The sequence below is a fragment of the Schistocerca serialis genome, chromosome 2 (assembly GCF_023864345.2).
Source record: "Schistocerca serialis cubense isolate TAMUIC-IGC-003099 chromosome 2, iqSchSeri2.2, whole genome shotgun sequence".
NCBI lineage: Eukaryota > Metazoa > Arthropoda > Insecta > Orthoptera > Acrididae > Schistocerca > Schistocerca serialis.
The window spans coordinates 490,791,410-490,819,076 of NC_064639.1; the positions used below are offsets into that span (position 1 = coordinate 490,791,410).

Consider the following 27,667-nt stretch of genomic DNA (forward strand, 5'->3'; position numbering starts at 1 on the left):
ATACAGAAAAAGCAGACATACTCGTGGTGTATCACGAGTGTAGGAAGAACGCAGTTCGTTCTTGTACGGTGTATGCGGGAAGATGGTCCAATAGATGTCAATCATCTCGGCATTTATTCATCAACCCCTCAAACATGTAGAAGTGGTAGTGTAACAACTAGACAACGTAACAGAAGGAAAAAGTGACAGCAGAAGTCAGTGTACTGCTGTTGCAATTGATCCGCTAATTCCGTCCCGAGCAATCGTACGAGGAAGTGGTATGAGTGAGGCATTCTCCATTGACACAGGTTCCATCCCTGTTACATCTCTCTCTATCAAGAGCTGCATGGACATGATTATGGGAATAGTATTAAATGCCGTATATGGGCATTAAGACAGGGTTTCTTGTTGAATGAAGAAGCCACATTTACCAGTCATCGACAGGTAAACTGCCGAACTATACGCTATTGGTCTGTTGACAATTCCAGATGGAACGTTACTATTCATGGAGTGTGAACGTGTGGTGTGGGACAGTGAACTATCAGCTCCATAGATTGAACACTGAACGTGCACAAGTACCGCAACCTCCACGGACGCTGGAAGACGTTCCTCTGCAGAATAGGAGGAACCTGTGGAATCAAAACTTACAGCTCATAGCGCATGTCTTCACGAATTGTTTTCAAATCGTTGGACTGGACGCAGAGGACCTATATCTTGGCTGGCCATTCCCCGGATTTGATGCATGTAGATTTTTTTTCCTGCGTGGAAAGCTAAAAGACGCTGTTTACAGGGACATACCAACTACACTCAACGACATGCAGCGGCGTATTACCGAAGCCTGCTCGGACGTCTCCGCTGAAATGGTAGCACATGTGTAGCGGTCATTCCATACTAGACGGGAAGCGTGTGTTGCCGCCGCCGGTGGTAATTTTGAACACCACCTGTGATTCCGTATTCCTGGATTTCCGGAAGGCTTTTGACACTGTACCACACAAGCGGCTCGTAGTAAAATTGCGTGCTTATGGAATATAGTCTTAGTTATGTGACTGGATTCGCGATTTCCTGTCAGAGAGGTCACAGTACGTTGCAACTGACGGAAAGTCATCGAGTAAAACAGAAGTGATTTCAGGCGTTCCTCAAGGTAGTGATATAGGCCCTTTGCTGCTCCTTATCTATATAAGAATATAGAATAATATACAGAAGAATGGAAAAGAAAATTGAGAATGCGCTAGGTGACGATCAGTTTGGCTTTAGGAAAAGTAAAGGGACGAGAGAGGCAATTCTGACGTTACGGCTAATAATGTTAGCAAGACTAAAGAAAAATCAAGACACTTTCATAGGATTTGTCGACTTGGAAAAAGCGTTCGACAATATAAAATGGTGCAAGCTCTTCGAGATTCTGAAAAAAGTAGGGGTAAGCTATAGGGAGAGACGGGTCATATACAATATGTACAACAACCAAGAGGGAATAAGAAGAGTGGACGATCAAGAACGAAGTGCTCGTATTAAGAAGGGTGTAAGACAAGGCTGTAGCCTTTCGCCCCTACTCTTCAATCTGTACATCGAGGAAGCAATGATGGAAATAAAAGAAAGGTTCAGGAGTGGAATTAAAATACAAGGTGAAAGGATATCAATGATACGATTCACTGATGACATTGCTATCCTGAGTGAAAGTGAAGAAGAATTAAATGATCTGCTGAACGGAATGAACAGTGTAATGAGTACACAGTATGGTTTGGGAGCAAATCGGAGAAAGACGAAGGTAATGAGAAGTAGTAGAAATGAGAACAGCGAGAAACTTAACATCAGGATTGATGGTCACGAAGTCAATGAAGTTAAGGAATTCTGCTACCTAGGTAGTAAAATAACCAATGACGGACGGAGCAAGGAGGACATCAAAAGCAGACTCGCTATGGCAAAAAAGGCACTTCTGGCCAAGAGAAGTCTACTAATATCAAATACCGGCCTTAATTTGAGGGAGAAATTTCTGAGGATGTACGTCTGGAGTACAGCATGGACTGTGGGAAAACCGGTACAGAAGAGAATCGAAGCATTTGAGATGTGGTGCTATAGACGAATGTTGAAAATTAGGTGGACTGATAAGGTAAGGAATGAGGAGGTTCTATGCAGAATCGGAGAGGAAAGGAATATGTGGAAAACACTGTTAAGGAGAAGGGACAGGACGATAGGACATCTGCTAAGACGTGAGGGAATGACTTCCATGGTAGTAGAGGGAGCTGTAGAGGCCAAAAACTGTAGAGGAAGACAGAGATTGGAATACGTCAAGCAAATAATTGAGGACGTAGGTTGCAAGTGCTACTCTGAGATGAAGAGGTTAGCACAGGAAAGGAATTCGTGGCGGGCCGCATCAAACCAGTCAGTACACTAGAATGATGACCAAAAAAAAAAAAAAAAAAAAAAAATCTATATAAACGATTTGGGAGACAATCTGAACAGTCGTCTTCGGTTGTTTGCAGATGACGCTGTCGTTTATCGACTAATAAAGTCATCAGAAGATCAAAACAAACTGCAAAAGGATTTAGAAAAGATATCTGAATGGCGGGAAAAGTGGCAGTTGACCCTAAATAACGAAAAGTGTGAGGTCATCCGCATGAGTGCTAAAAGGAACTCGTTAAACTTCGGTTACACGATAAATCAGTTTAATCTAAAAGCCGTAAATTCTGCTAAATATCTAGGTTTTACAATTACGAACAACTTAAATTGGAACGAACACATAGAAAATATTGTGGGGAAGGCTAACCAAAGGCTGCGTTTTATTGGCAGGACACTTAGAAAATGTAACAGACCTACTGAGGAGACTGCCTACACTACGCTTGTCCGCCCTCGTTTAGAATACTCCTGAGCGGTGTGGGATCCTTACCAGATACCACTGACGGAGTACATCGAAAAAGTTCGAAGAAAGGCAGCACGTTTTGCATTATCACGAAATATAGGAGAGAGTGTCACAGAAATGATACAGGATTTGGGCTGGAAATCATTAAAAGAAAGGCGTTTTTCGTTGCGTCGGCATCTTCTTACGCAATTCCAATCGCCAACTTTCTCCTCCTAATGCGAAAATATTTTGTTGACACCGAGCTACATAGGGAGGAACGATCACCACGATAAAATAAGGGAAATCAGAGCTCGTATGGAAATATATAGGTGTTCGTTCTTTCCGCGCACTGTACGAGATTAGAATAATAGAGAATATTGAAGGTGGTTCGGTGAACCCTCTGCCAGGAACTTAAATGTGATTTGGAGAGTATCCATGTAGAGGTAGATGTAGATGTGATGGTCAGTTAAACATGCACCCATCTCTGCCTTAGCCACCCCAAAACGTGGATTCCAGCTATTATTGTCGTTGTAGTTTTGTGTTATAAAGCATGTCATGTGCTCAAACACAACTTCCATCAGTGGATAAGCATTTCGTTTTCGGTACAGCTACAATGTAATATCAGTGCAACATGAAGCAAATGTATCCAAATACACTCCTGGAAATTGAAATAAGAACACCGTGAATTCATTGTCCCAGGAAGGGGAAACTTTATTGACACATTCCTGGGGTCAGATACATCACATGATCATACTGACAGAACCACAGGCACATAGACACAGGCAACAGAGCATGCACAATGTCGGCACTAGTACAGTGTATATCCACCTTTCGCAGCAATGCAGGCTGCCATTCTCCCATGGAGACGATCGTAGAGATGCTGGATGTAGTCCTGTGGAACGGCTTGCCATGCCATTTCCACCTGGCGCCTCAGTTGGACCAGCGTTCGTGCTGGACGTGCAGACCGCGTGAGACGACGCTTCATCCAGTCCCAAACATGCTCAATGGGGGACAGATCCGGAGATCTTGCTGGCCAGGGTAGTTGACTTACACCTTCTAGAGCACGTTGGGTGGCACGGGATACATGCGGATGTGCATTGTGCTGTTGGAACAGCAAGTTCCCTTGCCGGTCTAGGAATGGTAGATCGATGGATTCGATGACGGTTTGGATGTACCGTGCACTATTCAGTGTCCCCTCGACGATCACCAGTGGTGTACGGCCAGTGTAGGAGATCGCTCCCCACACCATGATGCCGGGTGTTGGCCCTGTGTGCCTCGGTCGTATGCAGTCCTGATTGTGGCGCTCACCTGCACGGCGCCAAACACGCATACGACCATCATTGGCACCAAGGCAGAAGCGACTCTCATTGCTGAAGACGACACGTCTCCATTCGTCCCTCCATTCACGCCTGTCGCGACACCACTGGAAGCGGGCTGCACGATGTTGGGGCGTGAGCGGAAGACGGCCTAACGGTGTGCGGGACCGTAGCCCAGCTTCATGGAGACGGTTGCGAATGGTCCTCGCCGATACCCCAGGAGCAACAGTATCCCTAATTTGCTGGGAAGTGGCGGTGCGGTCCCCTACGGCACTGCGTAGGATCCTACGGTCTTGGCGTGCATCCGTGCGTCGCTGCGGTCCGGTCCCAGGTCGACGGGCACGTGCACCTTCCGCCGACCACTGGCGACAACATCGATGTACTGTGGAGACCTCACGCCCCACGTGTTGAGCAATTCGGCGGTACGTCCACCCGGCCTCCCGCATGCCCACTATACGCCCTCGCTCAAAGTCCGTCAACTGCACATACGGTTCACGTCCACGCTGTCGCGGCATGCTACCAGTTTTAAAGACTGCGATGGAGCTCCGTATGCCACGGCAAACTGGCTGACACTGACGGCGGCGGTGCACAAATGCTGCGCAGCTAGCGCCATTCGACGGCCAACACCGCGGTTCCTGGTGTGTCCGCTGTGCCGTGCGTGTGATCATTGCTTGTACAGCCCTCTCGCAGTGTCCGGAGCAAGTATGGTTGGTCTGACACACCGGTGTCAATGTGTTCTTTTTTCCATTTCCAGGAGTGTATATAATCACATTTTGTTAAAAATCGTGCTATGGCTGGTAGATGGCAGGTAACATCAGTGCCATTTCCTTGTTTGCAGTTGGAGTAAACGAGGCGAGCACCTGAATGATTCCTTCAGCTCAGGCTTCCTGGTCATTCCCTTACAAATCAGTTGTTGGTTCACCTATAATGATCTCGTTGTTGATGATGCAGTGAACTCTGATATTCCTATTCTTGTAGCATTACATTTCAAATACTTACAGGTTCTTCTCTATTGATTTTCAAATGATTCAAATGGCTCTAAGCACTATGGGACTTAACATCTGGGGTCATCAGTCCCCTAAACCTAACTAACCTAAGGGCATCACGCACCTCCATGCCCGAGGCAGGATTCGAACCTGCGACCGTGGAAGCAGCGCGGTTCTGGACTGAAGCGCGTAGAACCACTCGTCCACAGCGGCCAGCTATTGATTTTCCTGCGGTTCACGTTTTACTTACATGTAGTAGCAGAAGTATGCTTGCGACGTTATGATCCACAAACAAATATGTAAATATTTGATATCAAGAAGCTTCTTTTGTCGAAGAAATTGTTTTTTATTTATACCATACTGCTGTTGATGACAACCTTGCATTCTAGACGGAGAAACGTGATCGTTTCTTCGACAGCGTCTTCTGGAGGCTCAGTATCAGAAAATTGTTTTTCTTCCTTCAGTTGTGTCGTCTTCCTCCTTGCCTTACCTCATGTCTTCATGGGTTCAGCCTGTTAATCTCGCTTTGGCAAAGTTAGCAGCAATCGGTAGCCACATGCCTTACCTGTCGTCACGCCTTCCCCCTGGGATGGAACTTGTCTACGCCATCCGTATGCGTCTATTGTTATCCCATGTGTAAGTGTGAGAATGTTTTCTAAATGGTTGCAGATCATGTAAGTGAGGTCCGATGTGAGTACCAGCATTGGTATACATCTAGTTGGAAGTGTGAGACGGCCTAAAAACCGCATCCATGGTGACGAGCACCCTGGCCTTCGCCGTTAGCCTGCCAGGCGGCTTCGATCTTAGACCCGCGCATCTCCCTGAATCCTGTAAGTAGCATGCTAACACGTGCAGCTGTACAGTTACTCCCCAGTTTCATTTTTTTGCACTGTTTATTTACTCTGGTTTGCAGCCCATTTAGATGTTCATGAAGTACAATTTTGCATCTACCTGATGTCTGGCCATAAACGCCTACCGTCTCTGAGCTTTAGTACTGGTTTTACTTCCTGTCGTACTTTTATGTTTCATTCACAAGCTCGAAACCATGCAAGTATTAGTACTGGTTCTTGCTCCTGATATTTTTATATTTCTGTAGTTTATCAGTAACTTTGATTGTTTTAGCAGGCTGTGATTGATGCACACATCAGATCTGCCAAATAGGAGACTACAACCGTAATGCTTCCTAGACTAACAACATACTCTAGGTTTCTTCACTATCTTTACTAATTGTGATTTCTATCTACTGGATATTCAAGAGGTCTGTCTTTTGTGAAAAGAAAATAGGAGAACGGAAAAGAAGCGAGGGAGGTTGGTCATAATTCGTTCAGAGTCTTGAGGATAGGAAATCAAGGTGCTCATGTCAACAGGACCTTAGGTACATGAAGAGAGCTCCTCCCTCCTCTGCAGATAAATTCTTCTTTTCTGATGGTTTCAAATGGCTCTGAGCACTATGGGACTTCACATCTGAGGTCATCAGTCCCCTAGACTTAGAACTACTTAAACCTAACTTACCTAAGGACATCATACACATCCATGCCCGAGGCAGGATTCGAACCTGCGACCGTAGCTTGTGAGTGAAACATAAAAGTACAACAGGAAGGAAAACCAGTACTAAAGCTCAGAGACGGTAGGCGTTTATGGCCAGACATTGGGTGGATGCAAAACAATTGTACTTCATGAACGTCTAAATGGGCTCCAAACCAGAGTAAATAAACAGTGCAAAAAAAAAAAAAAAAAAAAATGAAACCGGGGAGTAACTGTACCGCTCGGCCACACAAGCCGGCCCTCCCTAAATAAATTATTCTCCTGTGCCTCCTTGTATGACTCCAGAAAGGCATTCTCAAACCGGCACATCTCATTCCTAATCTCCCAGATCTCCACTGTTGTTTTTAGTGTCCAGTCATGACTAGTGAGCAACACATTCGGTTGTCTCGAGAGCATCACACCCGATTCGAGAGGCTGAACAACTGTTACCTGCGCTGCATGACCACTGCAGACGTATAGCAGCAACAGGACCATCCTCGCAGGCCAGGATGCCCTCGTGTATTCGCCACTTATAGAATAAAATTACTCTATCACCCCTTCCCTCATTCCGAGAAAGCGCAATCCATAAAAAACAACACCAATGATAACGACACTTAAAATAACTCTGCAAAAAATAAAAACGACGAATAGCTCTATGGCAATAAAAATGGCGCCTAGAACTGCTCTGCCATACTGGCCGGCTCTGCTGGTTTCCTCAGTACCTACATTGCGCCTAGGTCATACAAATTACACAGTAGTAATGATAAGCTTCCTTTACAACCATCTTCACAGAAAGTGCCATGTAGATCTCCCAACTATATTAGCCTCATTGTTTGTTGAGAATGTCGTTCTCGATTTATTGTGTTTCATTTGCAGGTAGAAGAGCTAATTTAAATGGCGCTGGAGATAACGAGAAATGAAATCTACCCCGAGTGGGCATCCAGCAAGTACTTTGTCGCCGCCTTCAGGCTGGCAGGATTTGATGTCCTGGAGGACAGTGTACGGGTGGAGAATGCATGTGGTGGCGGTGGTGGGTTCATGAGCGAGACACTACGTGTTCAGGGGCTCACCCAGCACGGAGCTGTGGCCAGCCTCATAGTGAAGGCGCCGCTGTCTGATGGCGGGGGCGGAGGAGGAAGGCTCGGTTGTGCGGGTCTGTTCCGGCGAGAGCGGGCGCTGTACTCTCGGACGCTGCCTGCTGCGGAGGCGGCGCTGAAGGCGGTCGAGGGAGGGGCGTGGCGGCCGCTATGGCCCGCCTCCTGGGGCGTGTGCGGAGGCGGCTGTATACTGCTGCAGGACGTGGCGGCCGCGGGATTCCGCAAGGCGCCTGGCGCCGCCTCCGCCCGCGGGTTGGATTTGGCGCACTCCCTGGCTGCGCTGCGCGGGCTGGCGCGCCTCCACGCCGCCTCCACTCAAACTGCGCGCCGCGACGCCCAGGTGGAGCCGCTGCTGCGGGAGTCCGTCGCCTTCGGCCCCAGTCAGGCCCCTTTGCTACAGTCACAGGCCAGGACCGTCCTTCTGAAGATGGCCGACGTGCTGAACCGCTACCCCTGGTTCTGGAGGTACCGAAACAAGTTTCTCCAGCTGGCAGACACCTTGCTGCCTAGAGCAACACACGCTATTGCCAGCTGTAATGAGAAGCTTACTGTCATGGTGCATGGGGACTTGCAGAAGAACAACATGATGTTCCGGTGTTTGAAGGATGAGCTTGAAGTCATTATCTACGATTTTCAGGTAAAACATGTTTCTGCCAAACAAGTTATTCATCTCTTAGAGTAAATAACTTTTTTTATTACAACCAGGTGCGTCACTTTTATGTAACTGAAAAATCGTATGCTGACTAAAAGTAATTTCCATTTAAAATAATTGGAAAGCCACGATCGCTTCAATATCGTTTACTAGATGACCGGTTTCAGCGCTCTGAAGGTGCCGTCATCGGACCTGAAACGTGTATTAACATTTATAAATGTTTACTAGATGACTGGTTCCAACACTCTGAAGGTGCCATCATCGGATCTGAAACGTGTATTAACATTTATAAACGTGTATTAACATTTATAAATGTTAATACATGTTTCAGATCCGATGATGGCACCTTCAGAATGCTGAAACCGGTCATCTAGTAAACGATATTGAAGCGATCGTGGCTTTTCAATTATTTTAAAAACAGAGAAATCGCCCCACGACACACCATGTGTTCACTGCAAAATTTCCATTTACTTGGAACCTGTATGTATTCTGAAACGCTTGCTGCAAATCCAGTGTCCTACTTTCCAACTTGGGCTGTTTTTTTTTGACTTGAAAAAGAGCTATATCCCTAGAAATACTGATAAGTGGGAAACAGAAGTAAAATATGGTGCAAGCCTTGCTGCTGTGGTCTTCAGTCCAAAGACTGTTTGGATGCAACTCACCGTGCTACTCTATCCTGTGCAAACGTCTTCATCTCTGAGTAACTATTGCTACCTACATCCTTCTGAATCTGCTAATGTATTCATATGTTGGTCTTCTCTATGAGTTTTACTCCTCAGACTTCGTTCCAGTACCAAACTGGATCCCTTGACGTAGCAGAATATGTCCCGTCAATCGATTCCTTCTTTTAGCCAGGTCCCCACAAATTTCTTTTCTCTCCAATTCTATTCAGACCTGACAGGTCTACTAAATACTTGTTGTTCAACTGAAGACTTGTTTCTACTCGAAAATATCGGCCAAATCATAGCATTTTGCTGAACAGATCTACAGTACAAGATAACGATACATATTTCAGATTGAGAGCTAAATCTTCAGGGCTCTACAACTTTGTTCGAGGATCTCTGTTATAGTCACATAATTCGACCCACCCTCATTCTGGACTGTGTTCACATGTCATTATTTCTGTAATAAACACGTGTACGCACGCACACAAACATACACACACACACACACACACACACACACACACACACACACACACACACACACACACACACACACACACAAGACAAGGAATAATCCTGAGGCAATCAACGTACTAAGACTTCTCCGACATTAACTAACTCAAATCTGCACCCAATCCATTGGAGAGATGTGACCCGAGACAGGAAAACAATTGTCGAGGATATTCGCACCCATGTGGCATAGTTTCATGAATTACCCTATCCGTAGGAATGAAAACAATTTCACAATACAGTGAAGGCTTTCACGATTAGATGTCATAGTTGCTGGTGCGTTTCCAGGTTGTATGGCTGTGGTCCAAATATCTTCTCGGGTTCTGACGTTTATTTCTCAATAGAAGAATGGTATTGAAGTCAGCAATGATCAAAGTGAGCAAAGACAGTTGATTATGATGGTATGGGACCCACATGAGGCTCCCCAAAGTGTGGAGAAATACTATACATGGAAATTAATGTCGAATGCAAAACAGATGGACAGAGTTACGTCCTAAATGTCTAAAGGGCTTTCACAGATTCTTGAGTGCAACAGCAGATTGGCACAAAACTCAGTGTAGGGCTTTATGGTACTGGACGTGGATCACTAGTAGTTGAGTTGATTTACTAGTCATGCATTATCAGTTCTGTTGATCACATTAGTAACCACAAAGTGATTTAATAACATAACAAAATGTGTGAGTGAGTCATATTGCTACCTTATAGTCAATGATGGTACAAAAGTGAACAACTGCAGCTTACACACTTGGAGTCATGTGTAGATAGCATGCCAAAATAGCAGACTATAATACAAGTTGACAACATGGTGAGGTACCGCAATAGTAGAGAAAGATGCATTACTTACGCAATGCGATTAGCGAATAAATCATCTGAAGGCAACACTGCTGTGATTTTAATATCATAATATTAAATAGTTGTGGAGATTCCCTGGGTCAGAATAGCATCGTACATGAAACAACCTTCGGATTCTACTTACTGCTTTTTAATGAAGCACTTAACATGAGGTAAGGATCCAAGGAGAGAGAGGGAGCTCATATTGTCATGACCCCCCACACATCAAGGCAGAGAATACATTTTAGTAAAATCTTTTACATTTTTTACACGTGTCAGTTTTCAAGTTTCTCGTGTAACATGTACAGAATAAAGTACCAAGAAAATTGAGAGCTTCGAATTAAGTGAGAAATTCAAGAAAAACGGAAGCCATATTTAACACAAGATACCTTTGATTTTATTGCCCACGTGTATAAACTTAGGTCCTGACCGTCTCCGGAAAACGTTCCAGCCAGTGTACTGCTGCAGAAGGTATACGTGTGATCTTATCGTTACTTTTGCCCTTCATCCCATACGTAGTTTCTGTTCTTATACGTACATGCGATCCTACTGGTCGCAACAACTCGACATCTGATTCATAATTATGATTCGGTCAACAAGTAAAATTGCTCATACTTGAAAGGTTCAAATGGTTCAAATGGCTCTGAGCACTATGGGACTCAACTGCTGTGGTCATCAGTCCCCTAGAACTTAGAACTACTTAAACCTAACTAACCTAAGGACATCACACACATCCATGCCCGAGGCAGGATTCGAACCTGCGACCGTAGCAGTCGCACGGTTCCGGACTGCGCGCCTAGAACCGCGAGACCACCGCGGCCGGCATAATTGAAAGGTATGCACTTATTAAACAGTGTATATTTATATGTAAATACAGTATGTAAGCAAACGACCATGTGCGCAAGGACTACATAAAATGTCCCACCTTTGTTATGTTACGTCTGCACGATCTCTGAATATGGAATCGATTATATGTATCAACTATTGTTTTTTAATGTTTTTCCTCTATATTTGCCAATAATAAATATTCGCGCTAGTGGCCTCTAGGTAATGTTTATTAAATTGTCAGACACTTCACAGCCAGCTAAGCGTATCACTTTATATGGCCAGAATCTCTGACTATTCACAGCAGTATTAATCATTTGCTACACCTATGTTTAATTTCAGTTATTTTCTGACTCATATGTAGCTGTACGAGACTTAAGTGGTATGTTGTTGTTGTGGTCTTCACTCCTGAGACTGGTTTGATGCAGCTCTCCATACTACTCTGTCCTGTGCAAGCTGTTTCATCTCCCAGTACGTACTGCAGCCTACATACTTCTGAATCTGCTTAGTGTATTCATCTCGTGGTCTCCCTCTACGATTTTTACCCTCCACGCTGCCCTCCAATACTAAATTGGTGATCCCTTGATGCCTCAGAACATGTCCTACCAACCGATCCCTTCTTCTAGTCAAGTTGTTCCACAAACTCCTCTTCTCCCCAATTCTATTCAACACCACCTCAGTAGTTATGTGATCTACCCATCTAATCTTCAGCATTCTTCTGTAGCACCACATTTCGAAAGCTTCTATTCTCTTCTTGTCCAAACTATTTATCGTCCATGTTTCACTTCCATACATGGCTACACTCCATACAAATACTTTCAGGAACGACTTCCTGACACTTAAATCTATACTCGACGTTAACAAATTTCTCTTCTTCAGAAACGCTTTCCTTTCCATTGCCAGTCTACGTTTTATATCCTCTCTACTTTGACCATCATAAGTTATTTTGCTCCCCAAATAGCAAAACTCTCTTAATACTTTAAGTGTCTCATTTCCTAATCTAATTCCCTCAACATCATCCGACTTAATTCGACTACATTCCACTATCCTCGTTTTGCTTTTGTTGATGTTCATCTTATATCCTCTTTTCAAGACACTGTCCATTCCGTTCAACTGCTCTTCCAAGTCCCTTGCTGTCTCTGACAGAATTACAATGCCATCGGCGAACCACAAAGTTTTTATTTCTTCTTTATGGATTTTAATGCCTACTCCGAATTTGTCTTTTGTTTCCTTTACTGCTTGGTCAATATACAGATTGAATAACATCGGGGAGAGGCTACAACCCTGTCTCACTCTCTTCCCAACCACTGCTTCCATTTCATGTCCCTCGACTCTTGTAACTGCCATCTGGTTTCTGTACAAATTTTAAACAGCCTTTCGCTCCATGTATTTTACCCCTGCCACCTTCAGAATTTGAAAGAGAGTATTCCAGTCAACATTGTCAATAGCTTTCTCTAAATCTACAAATGCTCGAAACATAGGTTGGCCTTTTCATAATCTAGCTTCTAAGATAAGTCGTAGGGTCAGTATTGCCTCACGTATTTCTACGGAATCCAAACTGATCTTCCCCGAGGTCGGCTTCTACGAGTTTTTCCATTCGTCTGTAAAGAATTCGTGTTAGTATTTTGCATCCGTGATTTTTTAAACAGATAGTTCGGTAATTTTCACATCTGTCAACACCTGCTTTCTTTGGGATTGTAATTATTATATTCTTCTCGAAGTCTGAGGGTATTTCACCTGTCTCATACATTTTGCTCACCAGATGGTAGAGTTTTGTCCGACTGGCTCTCCCAAGGCTGTCAGTAGTTCTAACGGAATGTTGTCTACTTCCGGGGCCTTGTTTCGACTTAGGTCTTTCAGTGCTCTGCCAACTCTTCACGCAGTATCATATCGCCCATTTCATCTTCATCTACATCCTCTTCCATTTCCATAATATTGTCCTGAAGAACATCGCCCTTGTATAACCCTCTATATACTCCTTCCACCTTTCTGCTTTCCCTTCTTTGCTTAGAACTGGGGTTCCATCTGATCTCTTGATAGTCATACAAGTGGTTCTCTTTTCTCCAAAGGTATAGAGAGATTTATTTCCTCTCATGGCTTCCTTTCTGGGTAATATACTGTTACAACCAGTTTTTTGTTATACTTGTATTACAAAAAAGAAAGAAAAACAAATATTCTCCTACCAATCTACATCTTAATCAGAATTCTGCAAGCGGAGGGTACTTCTGGTACCAGTAACTGGTTCTCCACACCTGTTCCACTCGCGAACGGCGCATGGGATGAATTCCTCGAATTTTCTCGCTGTCGTCGAGAGAAGAAGCAATACGTTGTCCGACTCATTCCAGAAAGTGTCCTCTCGAAATTCCAATAGTAAACCTCTTCGTGATGCACAGCGACTCTCTGGTAACATCTGCACTGGAGTTTGTTGATCATCTCTGCAATACTCTCGCGAAAACTAAACGTTCCCGTGTGAAACGCTTCGCCCTTCATTGGTTGTTCTCATTGTCTTCTATCAGCCCTAACTGGTAAGGGTTCCAGAGTGAAGAAAAATACTGAAGAATCGGTCGAAGAAGCGCCGTTTAAGGCACTTCTTCAGTGGATGAATTACATTTCCTTAAGATTCTTTCTATGAATCTCAGTCTGTTTTTGTACTCTTTGTTTTTTTGTGATCATTTCACCTGTGCACCACTCATCAATCCTCTGTGGGTCGTTCTGCAAATCGTTACTGTGTTCTGGCGTTGCTGCGTTCTTACAGACTACTGCATCATCAGCGGACAGCGTTAAAGAGCTTTCGACTCATTCTTCTAGATCATTTATTTGCAATGTAAACTATAATGGCTCGCCCACATTTCCTTGGGGTACACTCAAAATTATCTTTACATTTTGTTCCGTTAAGAGCAGACTATTGATTTCTGTCTTCAAGAATGTAGTCGCATCCAGTCGCAGATCTGGTCAGATACTCAGTAAGCTCGTATTTTTTTCACTAAGCGACAGTGCGGGACAGCGTCAGATGTCTTCCTGACGGCCAGGAACAGGCATCAGTCTGAGGGCCGATGTGTACAACGCTGGGGATATCATGGAGGAACAGAGCGGGCGGATTTTCGCAAGATGTCTGTTTGATTTTGTAAGGGAGATATTCGTTCTCCTAAAACATTATAACTCTTGAGCATAAAGTATGTTCCATAATTCTACAACAGATTGGTGACAACGATCATCATAATCACCATTTTCTTTGGGCCTTTGTCCCGCGTCAACGCGGACATGGATTTGGCGGTGTTTATTTTTGTTGCAAATGGTGGACGGATGCCCTTCCTGTCACCCCCCCCCCCCCCCCCCCCCCCGAACACCTCAGGACAGAACTAGTGTACCCCAGCTGCCTGCGTCTAGTGTAAGCCACGAAACAGTGCGAACGTTTTCAAATGTCTGCGAATCGTGTTAACTGGCTTCAAATGGCTCTGAGCACTATGGGACTCAACAGCTGAGGTCATTAGTCCCCTAGAACTTAGAACTAGTTAAACCTAAGTAACCTAAGGACATCACAAACATCCATGCCCGAGGCAGGATTCGAACCTGTGACCGTAGCGGTCTTGCGGTTCCAGACTGCAGCGCCTTTAACCGCACGGCCACTTCGGCCGGCCGTGTTAACTGAGGTGGAACGTGGGGACCAGCCCGGTATCCACCTAGCGGGATGTGGAAAGCCGCCTAAAAGCCACATCCAGGCTGGTTGGCGCTGACAACGGTATAGGCATATAATTATGTGCACCCATCCTACGAGCCTTCTTGAAAACTGGAGTAACCTGCAATTTTTCACATGACTAGGTACCCTTTGTTGCTCTAGTGACCTACAATAAATTACTGCTACAGGTGGAGCAAGTTCTTTCGCATAATCTTTGCAGAATCTTATACATATATCATCTGGTCCTGATGCCTTTTCACTACTAAGCGATTACAGTTGTTTTTATCTCAATATCTGCAATGTCTAAGTTCTTACGATGATTGAAAGGAGGGACTGCGTTACGATATTCCATTGTGAAACAATTTCGGATGAGCAAATTTAGTATTTCGGTCTTCTCTCTATCGTTTTCCGTTCCGGTGCCTTTATTGTCGCTGAGTAACTGAATAGATGATTTGGAATCGCTTACCGATTTTACGTAAGACCAAAACCTCTTAGGATTTTTAGTGAGGCCGGATGACAAAATTTTCCTTCAAAGTCACTGAACACTTCTCTCATTGATCACATCACGCTCATATTGACATCGTTCAACCTTATTTGCCACCTAGTCTTTGACTTCTCCTGAATCAAGTCGCAATCTGATCCAATCCTCGGCAAGCTTGCATTTTTTTTCCACTTGGCTGACATCGAGGGACATGGATTCAGCCTGAGCGCCGGTGCCTACAGCGATGTGGATCTCATGGAGAAACAGAGCGAGATGATTTTTGCAAGATCTCTATTTTCGGAATCCATGTTGATTCTTATAGGAGGAGATTTTCGTTCTCCAAAAACATCATAATTCCTGAACATGAAATTTACATAGCAATTTTCTCACACGGCTATAAAACCATGGTGGATCTTTCCCATTTCGTAAGACCTTGCTCTGAAACTGCATGTTAAACGGTGCTTTTGAATAAAGTAAGACGTACAGTATCTTCTTGCCCATTAAGTTCTTTATTGTATAAATGTAACATTCGAATAGAACTTTCTCTCATTCGCTTCCTCACTGTTTAATTCTTTCAAATTTTATTTATGCTAGTGATGACTTCTGCCTATGCAGCATCTTCCGTTAATCCTTTGAATGTCCACTTAAAAAAATTATATTCGTGTTATGAATCAAGTTACTGTCTTCGTGATTTACTCCTTACTGTAACGATTTCTCCCTTTCTTCAAGCTTTACCTACGAAAAATCAGTAACTTTATTTTTAAATTCTTTTTATATGATTTTGACTTTTATCGTTTTCTTATGACCGAAAGGGCTCGTAAATACACCAGTAGACTAAATAATGACAAGTCTGCAATTATTTCAACATTTAACGAAAATTAGCATTATTCCTTATGTCAGGTAGGAATGCACTCTGCTGTAATCAAGTTCTACAATTAATTGTTTATGCAAGGTTTTACCACTTAAGGAGTCGGCGCCTAAGTGACGCTGTGTCCTAACACTTGTCACAGAAGTGGGCGGATACCCCATTCAGCCTCCCATTAAGTGAAAGTAGCACTGAACGCTGTCCCGTTTAATGGCTGCTTAACGTCAATAATGAAATGAGGCATTCGTTAGTTTTCCTTTCTTTGTCGAGTTAAAGGCAATTAGGACTTGCTAACAATTCTAAAATTCCTCGATACTTACGGGAAAACAACAAAATGAGGTCTTACGTCGTATCTATGTACTCAAATCTATTCGAGGCATGCACCATACACCATGGGAAACAGCAACTACCCTCACTCGAGATGCTTCTGCACAGGCAACACTACAGGCCGGAACACAATCGAGCCTAATGTTGATTCAAAATTCATACTTCAAACGCACATCAAACTGCGTATGAGCAGTACACTGCCAATGACCATGTAACAATCATTTAAGGTTTTACCAACCCAATATTTCCATTAAAGTAAGTTTAAACTGACCGAAAACTCTAACATCGTTCAACACTTAACAGAAATTAAATAATCTCACCAACATTTTTGGGAACCGTGCAAACTTCAGAAACTTGTTAAAAAATACGCGGACTGAGAAAAAACACAATACCAAAATAATATAATTAATTTAGAGTAATGAAATTTGCGCAATACATTTGTCCAGGTTACATATTTATGTGATTAACATTACAAGACCACAGGTTATCTAAGTGCGAGATGAGTCATTGCAAATGTGAAATGCTGGTATATTAATAACCGTGTAACCATCAGAATGTTGAATGTAAGCAGGAAGACGTGCATGCATTGTGTTGTACAGGTGTTGGGCTTTGTCGGTCGATACAGGGACGATTAATGCCGATTGTCGATGATGCTGGAGTTGTCGTCAGATGATGTCCCATATGTGCTCAACTGGAAACTTACCTAGTGATCGAGTAGGCCAAGGCTACGTTACGTGGGTGAGCGTTGTGTTATTGGAAAACATCCCCTGGAATTTTGCTCACGAATTGCAGCTAACAGGTCCAGTCAGTTGACTGAAGTACAAATTTACAGTCAGGTTGAATGGAAGAACCACAAGAGTGGTCCTGCTGTCACATGAAGTCGCACTACAGACCATAATTCAAGGTGTAAGTCCAGTGTGTCTAGCACAAGCCCTCAACTGGCTTCCTTCTAACCAACACACGGCCATCAGTGTCACCAAGATAGAACCAGCTTTCATGAGAAAACACAAAAAACCTCCACGTTGCCCTCCAATGAGCTCTTGATTCACACCGCTGAAGTCGAAGATGGTGGTGGTTTCGAGTTTGTGGAATTCACATTTACATCGCGTCTGGCTCGGAGCTGTCCATGAAGTAACCTATTTAATGACAGTCCCTGTCGTCAGTTGTCCATTGCCTCAGAAAGCATGTGTGTAAAGTGTCCACAGTGAGGTGTGTTATTGTGATCATGCAGTTCTGCCGCACTCTCGCAAAGATGCTGCGCGATGCGACAGAGCCATACACCAAACAGGATGGTCTTCCTCCTCGGTAGTGTCACATGACCATCTGGACCCGCTCTTCTTGCAGCTGTACATTCTCGTGACCACCGCTGCCAGCAATCACATACAGCTGCTACATTCCTGCCGAGTTTTTTCGCATCAGCAACATCCAGTCCTATTGCATCGACCTAGTTCAAACTCAATGAGGTGCTGATACAGCGTGTATTTGGTGCAAACCTGATTTGCATCCTCTTACTGGTCCTACTGGCGCCACTCTTATGCGACTGGCGCGAAATATGAACAGACATCATGTTTCAGATGCAGAAACACGCTTACCAACTTTCGTTTATGTCGCACCACTCCTTCTTGGTGCTGTGATTTTTTTTCCATCAGTGTAACTCGAAAACCTTTCCTTCGTAGATGAAAGGCAAGCTCTAGAGATAACTTACCACAGTCCGACAACTCGACTGTGCTCCATCTCAAAATAGCCCACAGTCAGGAAACTTCACTAGGCCGTGACCAAAACCATAATGCCATAGAGCCATGCTAAATTTCCGGTAATCATTAAATTTGAACAAACGAGCAGCACTGCTTACGCTTTTTAACGCTTCACGAACATTGCGTATGACGACGGCCAATGTGTGTTCCAGGGTCCGACTACGGGCTGTTTGCGCTTAGATTTCAGCATGACTGGAAAACATTCGGCACCCACAACGCTCAACCTCTTTATACCCTCCTTCGATCTGTAACAAGTCTCCACAACAATTAACATCAAGAAATCAGAAAGATAATACTTACATGTTTTATCACTTGTATCATCAGGACAAGGCGCTCATTCACGTACTGACTTTATCTGCTGTCGACAAATCCCACACGGTTAGGGAGTACACTGGTAGGGATGGCAGTCCATAACAAGTTGAGTAAGCGAGGACGGAAATGGAAAGAACTCTCCTCTAAGGAAAGAACAGCAACATAAGAACCGAATTCCCAAATGTAGGCTAGAGCGACCGAAAAAAGTATTTACAAACTCATATCCACAGTCTGTAGAAATGTGTTTCCAGTTGCAGTGCTAAGTGAAATACTGATAATGGTAATTACTAATTAGATACTTCGATTTTATATCGTGCAAATTTTCATGTCTAGATTGTGAGAGATTGTCGCTATTATACAGGCAGTCTCAAACCTCTTGGGTCTAATTGAAACAATTGATAGTGCGTCCTCAACCGAATATGTTGAGGTAGGGAACCAGTGGTCGGAAATGCATATTTATTGTGTTATGGACATACACAGCGTACACCACATAACAGCGCAGCTGACAAATTGTTCAAGGCAATGACCGCCAGTCTCAATGCGTGTACTGCAACGGCGCATGCAGTTCTGCCTCACTCTCGTAACGATTCCGGGTGTCTTTTGTACACTGAAATAGGCAGCGGGTGATAAACATCGTACACCCGTGACCAGCATAAAGGCATACAGTGCACAACTTAGGTCATAGCACGTGTGTCATGTGAGGACCGGTGTGTTAATCTGTGCTGCACCCACCACGCTATCCCTGTCGTCAATTTTCCATCGCATCAGAAAGCTTGTGTGTGGTGTGTCCATGGTGAGGTGTGTTACTATGTCCAGTACATGACGCATAGTCAAAGATGAAACATTACTCGACATGAGAATTGGGAGACGTGCATTTAATGAAGGGTTCTGCAGGTTATAGCTGCCGTAAAGCAGCAGGAATGTACAGAGAACCCATTCCCAATAGGCGTAATCCTAACTGGAAGAAGTTTATCTCCGTGGATACCAACTTATGAAAGCTGGGGTCGTTCACAGCACAGAGAACCGACGAAGGTTCCCACCAAAGGGATGTTCAAACACCAGACTGCGAGGAGGTGATGTCAAATTGTGTGGCCAGACAGGCAGCAATGAGTACCCGACAGCTTACCAGTGACACACACACTTCGAAGCATACAGTGTAGAGAGTACTGATGGAACAGGTCTTACACCCCATCATAAGGAACGTGTACAAGCGCTGAAACCAACAGGTTTTTATCCCTGTGTTTACATCTGCCAATGGATTATCCACTGTAGTGCTGAACTTCATACAGTTTGTGTTGTTCACGGATGAGGCCTCATTCACCCGTGATGGTATTTTCAACAGCCGGAACAGCCATGTCTAAAGCGAGGAAAATCCGCCCGCCACTCCATATCGGTGGACGCCAGCAACGATTCTCTGTCAGTGTACGAGCGGGCATTATCCAAGATCAGGTAATAGATCCTTATTTTCTGCCTCTCCGTTTGTGTGCTCCGCATTACTTGGTGTTCATGGGAAATATGCTGCCAGAGTTGTTTGAGACGGTACACTTGTTGTCTGTGAACGGATTTGGTTTCAACACGACGGTGTTCGAGCTCATTTCGACGTTAATATCAGTGAGCACCTGAACAACATCTACCCTCATTGTTGGATTGGAAGGGGAGACTCTCATGGCCAGCATGCTCGTCGGATCTTGCACATCTGGACTTTCTCCTCTAGAGTTACGTCAAGACACTGGCGTATGAAAACCTTAAGAAACGGATTAAAATCAGCTTGCTAGTGTCCAAGCTCCCACTCACCTGGAACAACAGACAACAGGGATCTTTGAAAGAGTGGAGCTGAACTATATGTGCAGTTGAATGCATGTGTTGAGACTGGAAGTCGTCACTTCGAATAGTTACAATGAGCTACATGTACATTTCTGTTGCGTAGTGCATGTCCATAGCCCAATAAATATGCTTTTCCGACCATGGGTTCTCCATCTCAATCCAATTGGGTGTGGAGCCACTGTAACCTCTTTCAGTTTGACCCGAAAGATCTGAGACACACTATAGTTCCTAAATCAGTTGCTCAACTAACACACTCCTAAATTTTTTGGACGAATTGTTTTCAAATAATGTATTTCTCTGAATGGCTACTTAATGTGCAAAAGTGATGAACTAAACAGCGATATTAATAAATTACTATTAATATCATTATGTTCAATAGTTTTACATTTTGTTTATTATTATTATAATCATAAGAATCTGTACTATGTTAAAATTTGGGAGTGCAACAAAGTTATATTGGGGAGTGAGGGGAGGACTGTAACAAACTCCCTAGAACTGAACCCAGAATGCGTACCTTTTCAACGTAAAGTATGGTGTTGCCTTGCTCACCTCAAATGTGACAGTGGTAGTACTTCCGTCGTATGAATCTGCTGGAACTGTACCGTCAGCATACAAAAGCTAATATTTCGTTTGTGTTCGACATTTTGTACTTATTGGACGATTTATTCAGGGAGCCCACATCGGGTCTCCAGCGGAGGACCTGCAGTACTTCCTGCACACGAGCACCAGCCTGGAGGTGCTGCAGCGGCACACGGACCTGCTGCTGTCCGAGTACCACAGCACCCTGCAGCACACGTTGCGAGCCCTGGGGCTGCAGCAACAGGCAGACGCCTACCCGCTAGAGCAGCTGAGGAGAGAGATGGAGCAGCTGGCACCAGTAGGGGTCTTCTCAACCTACAACCTGCTGCCTGTCATGCTCAACCTAGAGGCAGTCGATTTCGACCTCGATACAACGTCACCCAGCTATGCAGCTAACGCAGAGAAGCTGTTACAGAAATGCTTCACAAACCCCGAATATTTGGCATTTGCTCAATATTTGACACCACTTTTTGATAAGAGTGGTCTTCTTGAAAGTTATTAGACTTCTAATTGAGATTCTGTTCAGGATTAGTTTGAAGTGTGCTGAAGTATTAATACCTTCCTAATAATAAGTTCTATGTGAAAACTGTTAATGGCAGGTAGTGAGCAATGTGTGCACATCGTTTCTAAATGCTGCAATGCCTATTAGCATACTCGAAGTAATAAATCTACCAAGACATTTTGCTCGCTTATTTCACTTCTATTTACACACTTCTTTTCTATGCTATTATGCGTGTCTTTTAGTTATAATATTTTACGAAACTTCTACATTTTTAATGTGTATTTTAACCTATCATAGGTGGTATGTATGAAATATTAAGTCAGCTCTCTATGTGTATGTTTTTGATCTTGATGTTTGTCATGAAGTATACTTTGTAGTACACCCTATGTATCAGGATGGAATAACATCTAGTATATTTCTCTACACATTCTACAGATTTGTACTGTAGACAAATGTTGCAAATTTTCTGTGTATGATGTGCTGCCATGATAGCAGAACTTTTGGTTTCCATCTCAGAAACTCTTCGACATAAAAATACCACAATTTTTTGTGACAAATTAGATTTTTTGTACGTGATCGCAGACTTTTGTCTTTCACATACAAATGGAATATGAAGAATTTTCTCCTTTTGGTGTGAAGTAGGAAGATGAGGAATTTACATCCTGTCAACAACGAGGGCATCAAATATTTATTTTATAAATTCATACAGCTTTTTCTTACTATAACGAATACTTATTTATGCTAGAGATGAGTTTCACTTTTTATATTAAGGTATGTTCGTTCACTTTCATCTGGAAAAAAACAATTTTGTTTTAATATGCAGTACTCATAGATTAGGAAACAATTCACATTAAAATTGTTACATTAATAAGTTATTGTTCACAGTTATTTGCTTTTTTTTTGGATGGAGAAGCAGATTCCATACAAAAGTAAAAAAAAAACACTTTGAAAAATATAGACAAAATACTGCATGATGCAGGCGAAAGAAAACTGATCTTCCGATATCAACTTCAGCCAGTCGAAAATTCGCAAGCCAAAGAACATAGTGAGACCCACAACAAGCGTTAGAAAAGCTTCCACTGACAAGCTTATGGGCTATATGATAAAATTACTGTCTGAAAACTTGAAATTACAGGAAGACAGAATCATAAAAGACGCTATATGCCTAATACAACATATAAAAACTGCAAGAATAATGACACAGCAACACATCTTCTCTCATTAGTAAAGAAAGTATGTGACCAAATATGCCAGTAACAGAGAAATAGACATTATAGAAAAGGACCTGAAACGTACAACAGATGAAGGAAATACCCACATTAGCACTGCTTATAATGGAACAAAACTACTTCAAAAAAAAAAAAAAAAAAAAAAAAAAAGGTTCAAATGGCTCTGAGCACTATGGGACTTAACATCTGAGGTCATCAGTCCCCTAGAACTTAGAACTACTTAAACCTAACTAACCTAAGGACATCACACACATCCATGACCGAGGCAGGATTCGAACCTGCGACCGTAGCGGTTCCAGACTGAAGCGCTTAGAACCGCTCGGCCACACCGGCCGGCAAAACTACTTCCAGTTTAAGAATACCTTTTATTTACCAGAGGACAGATCACCAAAGGAACCTCCAAATTTGGGACCGTTAGCAAAGATTTTTATAAATTGCTGGACAGATCATTTTTTAAGAAATTAGTTGTAAAACATATTATAGGTAGTTCAGATGGATGGATGACATCTTCGCAGTAGATGAACCACATACGAAAATTGTTAAACTGCATGCTGATATAAACAAACTATGTAAGAAAATAAAATTCACGATTGATAAAGAACAAAATAATCAAATTAAATTTCCAGAGAAAACTATTATAAAATAATACATCAAACCCATAATCGAAATTTAACGTAAACCCACAACTGACACGGTCACCTACCAAATCTTGAAGCCCTATAAAACCCAAAAAGAACTAGCACTTAGAAATACCCTATGTTCCATAGACACTAGCATGGTGGCACTCAAGAAACAAAACTACAAAAATAATTAGACATCAAATGGCAGCTAGCCATAAACAATGGATACAATAATAATATAGTCACAAAGCTATACAACAACAGTGTACTATACAATAACAGTAAACACAAAGCCACATACAACAACAAAATTATGAAACTGCAGAAGTACTATTAAATGTCAATCGATGTTTTTCATACTTAATGTATCAAATTCTATCGACAACTGAACCATACTGCTAAATTTTCAAATAAATGACTTCAATACTTTGGGAGATATAAATTTTTGACTAAAACACGTAATAACCGTGTTGACATCGTGGAACCGAGAAGGGACTGCAATGTATTCGCCTATAGTATCAACTGAAACTACAACCAAGAGGATAGGTTCGTATAATCCAATTTTTTGGAATTTTCTTTAGTTTCATTGCCACCGATTTCTCACGTAATTAACACCACACTGGAAAATTATTATTTTGTTGTGTTTTGCTTGTGTGAGTGTTTTGTAGAGACTGAGAGAGTGAATGGAGGCCATACATAAAGTGAGAACGTGAAATTTTATTAAAGCTATGTAAATGTAAGGGTGAGGAAGTTGTTGTGTAATAGGGGAATTTGTGAATTATTTCCGAGTGAGCTTGGTTTTGTAAAGGGCAGCCAGAAGGTGAGTTGAGTATTAAATTTGTTAGTAATTTATTTCGTGAAAAGGAATCGTGTTTTGTTTTCTTTACAATTTATCTAGTTTTGGAATTACGAGATTTCTAGTCTAAATTATGTATGTTAATCTGATTGGCGGAGTATAGAGGTGCTCGGGATAATCTGACTGGCTGCTTAACATACTAACCAATAAAAAGTCAGCATTTTCCGCGCGTCTGAGTAGGGCTTGGTGCCTCAGTTCTATGAGCCGAGATAGTCGCTCGGGAGCCGTCTTCCAGTAAACACCTATGTTATATCGCACTGACCATATTTGTACTAAAATGAAGAAAGCCGCGCGTTTGATCGGTTCTCGTGTAGTTGATGAAAAGCGACTACAGTGTTGAATATTTTGTGAGTGTTTATTTAAGCAAGGATTTGCGTGTGAACATTTCAAGTCGTACATAGACTCCACGTGGCGTGTTTCGTGCAGATAACGAGACATTATGGCGAGAACATCTGTACGAGAGCCCTACTGGACAACTGAATGCATTAACTCGCAAGTAGTCGTGGGTCAGTAACTGTTTAGGACATTCAAAATACAGGGTCGGACTAAATATCTTCTGGCTGCTTTCTGGCTGTGAACTTGTTCAGAAATGGTTCAAATGGCTCTAAGCACTATGGGACTTAACATCTGAGGTAATCAGTCCCCTAGACTTAGAACAACTTAAACCTAGCTAACCTAAGGACATCACACACATCCATGCCCCAGGCAGGATTCGAACCTGCGACCGTAGCAGCAGCGCGATTCAGAACTGAAGCGCCGAGAACCGCTTACCCGCAGCGGTCGGCTGTGAACTTCTAACAGAGACAGTCAGTTCCATAATTGATGTCGGGATATTAAATACCGACTTGGCAGTCATTTACCGTGTTTTAAAGACAAGAAACCAACTTACAGGGAATATTAGAAATTCTTTAACGAGTCATGCAAGAATCTCGAACGCCCGTTTGATTAACTTTCAGCTGGGCTGGAGTTATGCGGTCTTTCCGTGGTAGATATTTAGTCGAATTTTCGTCAACGCTGCTTTTGTCAGCTAAACTAGTATCTGCCATCACAGAACGAAGGGAAGAAATGCATATTTCGTCCGGAAAGATTAATTAACTTCCTTTCATCTGCGAGATGTAAACAGAGCTGGCAATTTGCAACATAGTCTACATGGCCGATTGCGCTCTCGACTTGCTCTAAAGGGTGGTTGGGTTTCGGGTTCCGCCGAATAGGTCAGGTGACCACTACACGCAGGAGGCGGCTACACGGGTAGCAGCGGCGGTGTGGCGTGGACTGGTCGGTTTTTTTAGGTTAGAGGATCTTGGGAAAACACAAAAATGGCTTCAGTCACAAACGGTGCAGGCTGAACATAGGAAGAACGTAGGTACAGGGACCATCGGTATAACAGTTGTAAATTGTCGTATCTGTGTTGAGAAAGTACCAGAGCTCCAAGTGCTAATAGAAAGCAGTGGTGCTCAAATCTTTATATGCACTGAAAGCTGGCTTAAACCGGAGATAAGCTCAGCCGAAATTTTGGCGAAGAACCTAACGATGTTCCGAAAGGATAGGCTAAACACGAATTCTTTACAGACGAATGGAAAAACTGGTAGAAGCCGACCTCGGGGAACATCAATTTGGATTTCGTAAAAATGTTGGAACACGTGAGGCAATACTGACCCTACAACTTATCTTAGAAAATAGATTAAGGAAAGACAAACCTACGTTTCTAGAATTTGTATACTTAGAGACAGCTTATGACAATGTTGACCGGAATACTCTCTTTCAAATTCTGAAGGTGTTACGTGTAAAATACAGGGAGCGAAAGGCTATTTATAATTTGTACAGAAACCAGACTGCAGTTATAAGAGTCGAGGTGCATGAAAGGGAAGCAGTGGTTGGAAAGGGATTGAGACAGGGTTGTAGCTTGTCCCCGATGTTAATCAATCTGTATACTGAGCAAGCAGTAAAGGAAACAAAGGAAAAATTCGGAGTAGGAATTAAAATCCATGGAGAAGAAATAAAAACTTTGAGGTTTTCTCGATGACATTGTAATTCTGCCAGAGACAGCAAAGGACCTGGAAGAGCAGCTGAACGGAATGGACAGTGTCTTGAAAGGAGGATATAAGATGAACATCAAATAAAGCAAAACGAGGAATATAGAATGTAGTCGAATTAAGTCGGGTGACGCTGAGGGAATTAGACTACGGAATGAGACGCTTAAAGTAGTAAATGTGTTTTTCTATGTGGGGAGCAAAATAACTGATGATGGTAGAAGTAGAGAGGATACATAATGTAGACTGGCAATGGCAAGGAAAGCGTTTCTGAAGAAGAGACATTTTTTAACATCGAGTATAGATTTAAGTGTCAGGAAGTCATTTCTGAAAGTATTTGTATGGAGTGTAGCCATGTATGGAAGTGAAACGTGGACGATGTATAGTTTGGACAAGAAGAGAATAAAATCTTTCGAAATACGGTGCTACAGAAGAATGCTGAAGATTAGATGGGTAGATCACATAACTAATGAGGAGGTATTGAATAGAATTGGGGAGAAGATAAATTTGTGGCACAACTTGACTAGAAGAAGGGATTGCTTGGTAGGACATATTACGAGGCATCAAGTGATCACCAATTTAGTAGTGGAGGGCAGCGTGGAGGGTAAAAATCGTAGAGGGAGACCAAGAGATGAATACACTAAACAGATTCAGAAGGATGTAGGTTACAGTAGGTGCTGGGAGATGACGGAGCTTGCACAGGGTAGAGTAGCATGGAGAGCTGCATCAAACCAGTCTTTGGACTGAAGATCAAAACAACAACAGTTCATTTATTTTTATTTTAGTTCTCTTTTGTTAGTTTTATTTATTTATTTTTGGCATTAATACCACAGAGAATATCAGGAAACCGGCGTCACGCGAGGAGGAGGGCGCAGCAAGACGTCAGACTAATGGAAACGCATTTTTTTTCTCAAAAGAACATTCCGATTACCAGTGAATATATCGGTTCTAAGTGTGGAAGAGGCGGGGATCAACTCTTTATGACAGGAGCACCCCAGCTCTGGTGTGGGTTAAGCAAGACACTGGAGAGGAAATTGGAGAAAAATTGTCTGAATTTTGGATTGCGGACAACTGCACAATGGCGTTGATTAAGGAAATGCCAAAAGTCAAGTATAGTTTTCTTGCCTTCAGCAAACAAGTAAAGTGCTGCGGTCCACAAATCCACGACATAGAGTTCGTCTTCGCTTGCGGGAACTATCCCGCGTCCGGTTCAAATGGCTCTGAGCACTATGGGACTCAACTGCTGAGGTCATTAGTCCCCTAGAATTTAGAACTAGTTAAACCTAACTAACCTAAGGACATCACACACGTCCATGCCCGAGGCAGGATTCGAACCTGCGACCGTAGCGGTCTCGCGGTTCCAGACTGCAGCGCCAGAACCGCGCGGCCACTTC

The 27,667-nt window shown here is 43.0% G+C and overlaps 1 protein-coding gene across 1 annotated transcript; it reads left to right on the forward strand.

Moving 5' to 3' along the window:
- Positions 1–7,532: 7,532 nt before the first annotated feature.
- Positions 7,533–21,538, forward strand: LOC126456118 (uncharacterized). The gene is made up of 2 exons (XM_050091871.1): positions 7,533–8,372; positions 21,128–21,538. Exons 1-2 carry the CDS (start codon positions 7,533–7,535, stop codon positions 21,536–21,538), a joined length of 1,251 nt encoding a protein of 416 aa, XP_049947828.1.
- The last annotated feature ends 6,129 nt before the right edge of the window (positions 21,539–27,667 follow it).

Bases quoted from the DNA above. Each gene is read 5' to 3' on its own strand.
- LOC126456118 (XM_050091871.1), top strand. From the start codon at position 7,533: ATGGCGCTGGAGATAACGAGAAATGAAATCTACCCCGAGTGGGCATCC. The intron at 8,373-21,127 runs GTAAAACATGTT...CGATTTATTCAG, and splicing joins TCATTATCTACGATTTTCAG to GGAGCCCACATCGGGTCTCC.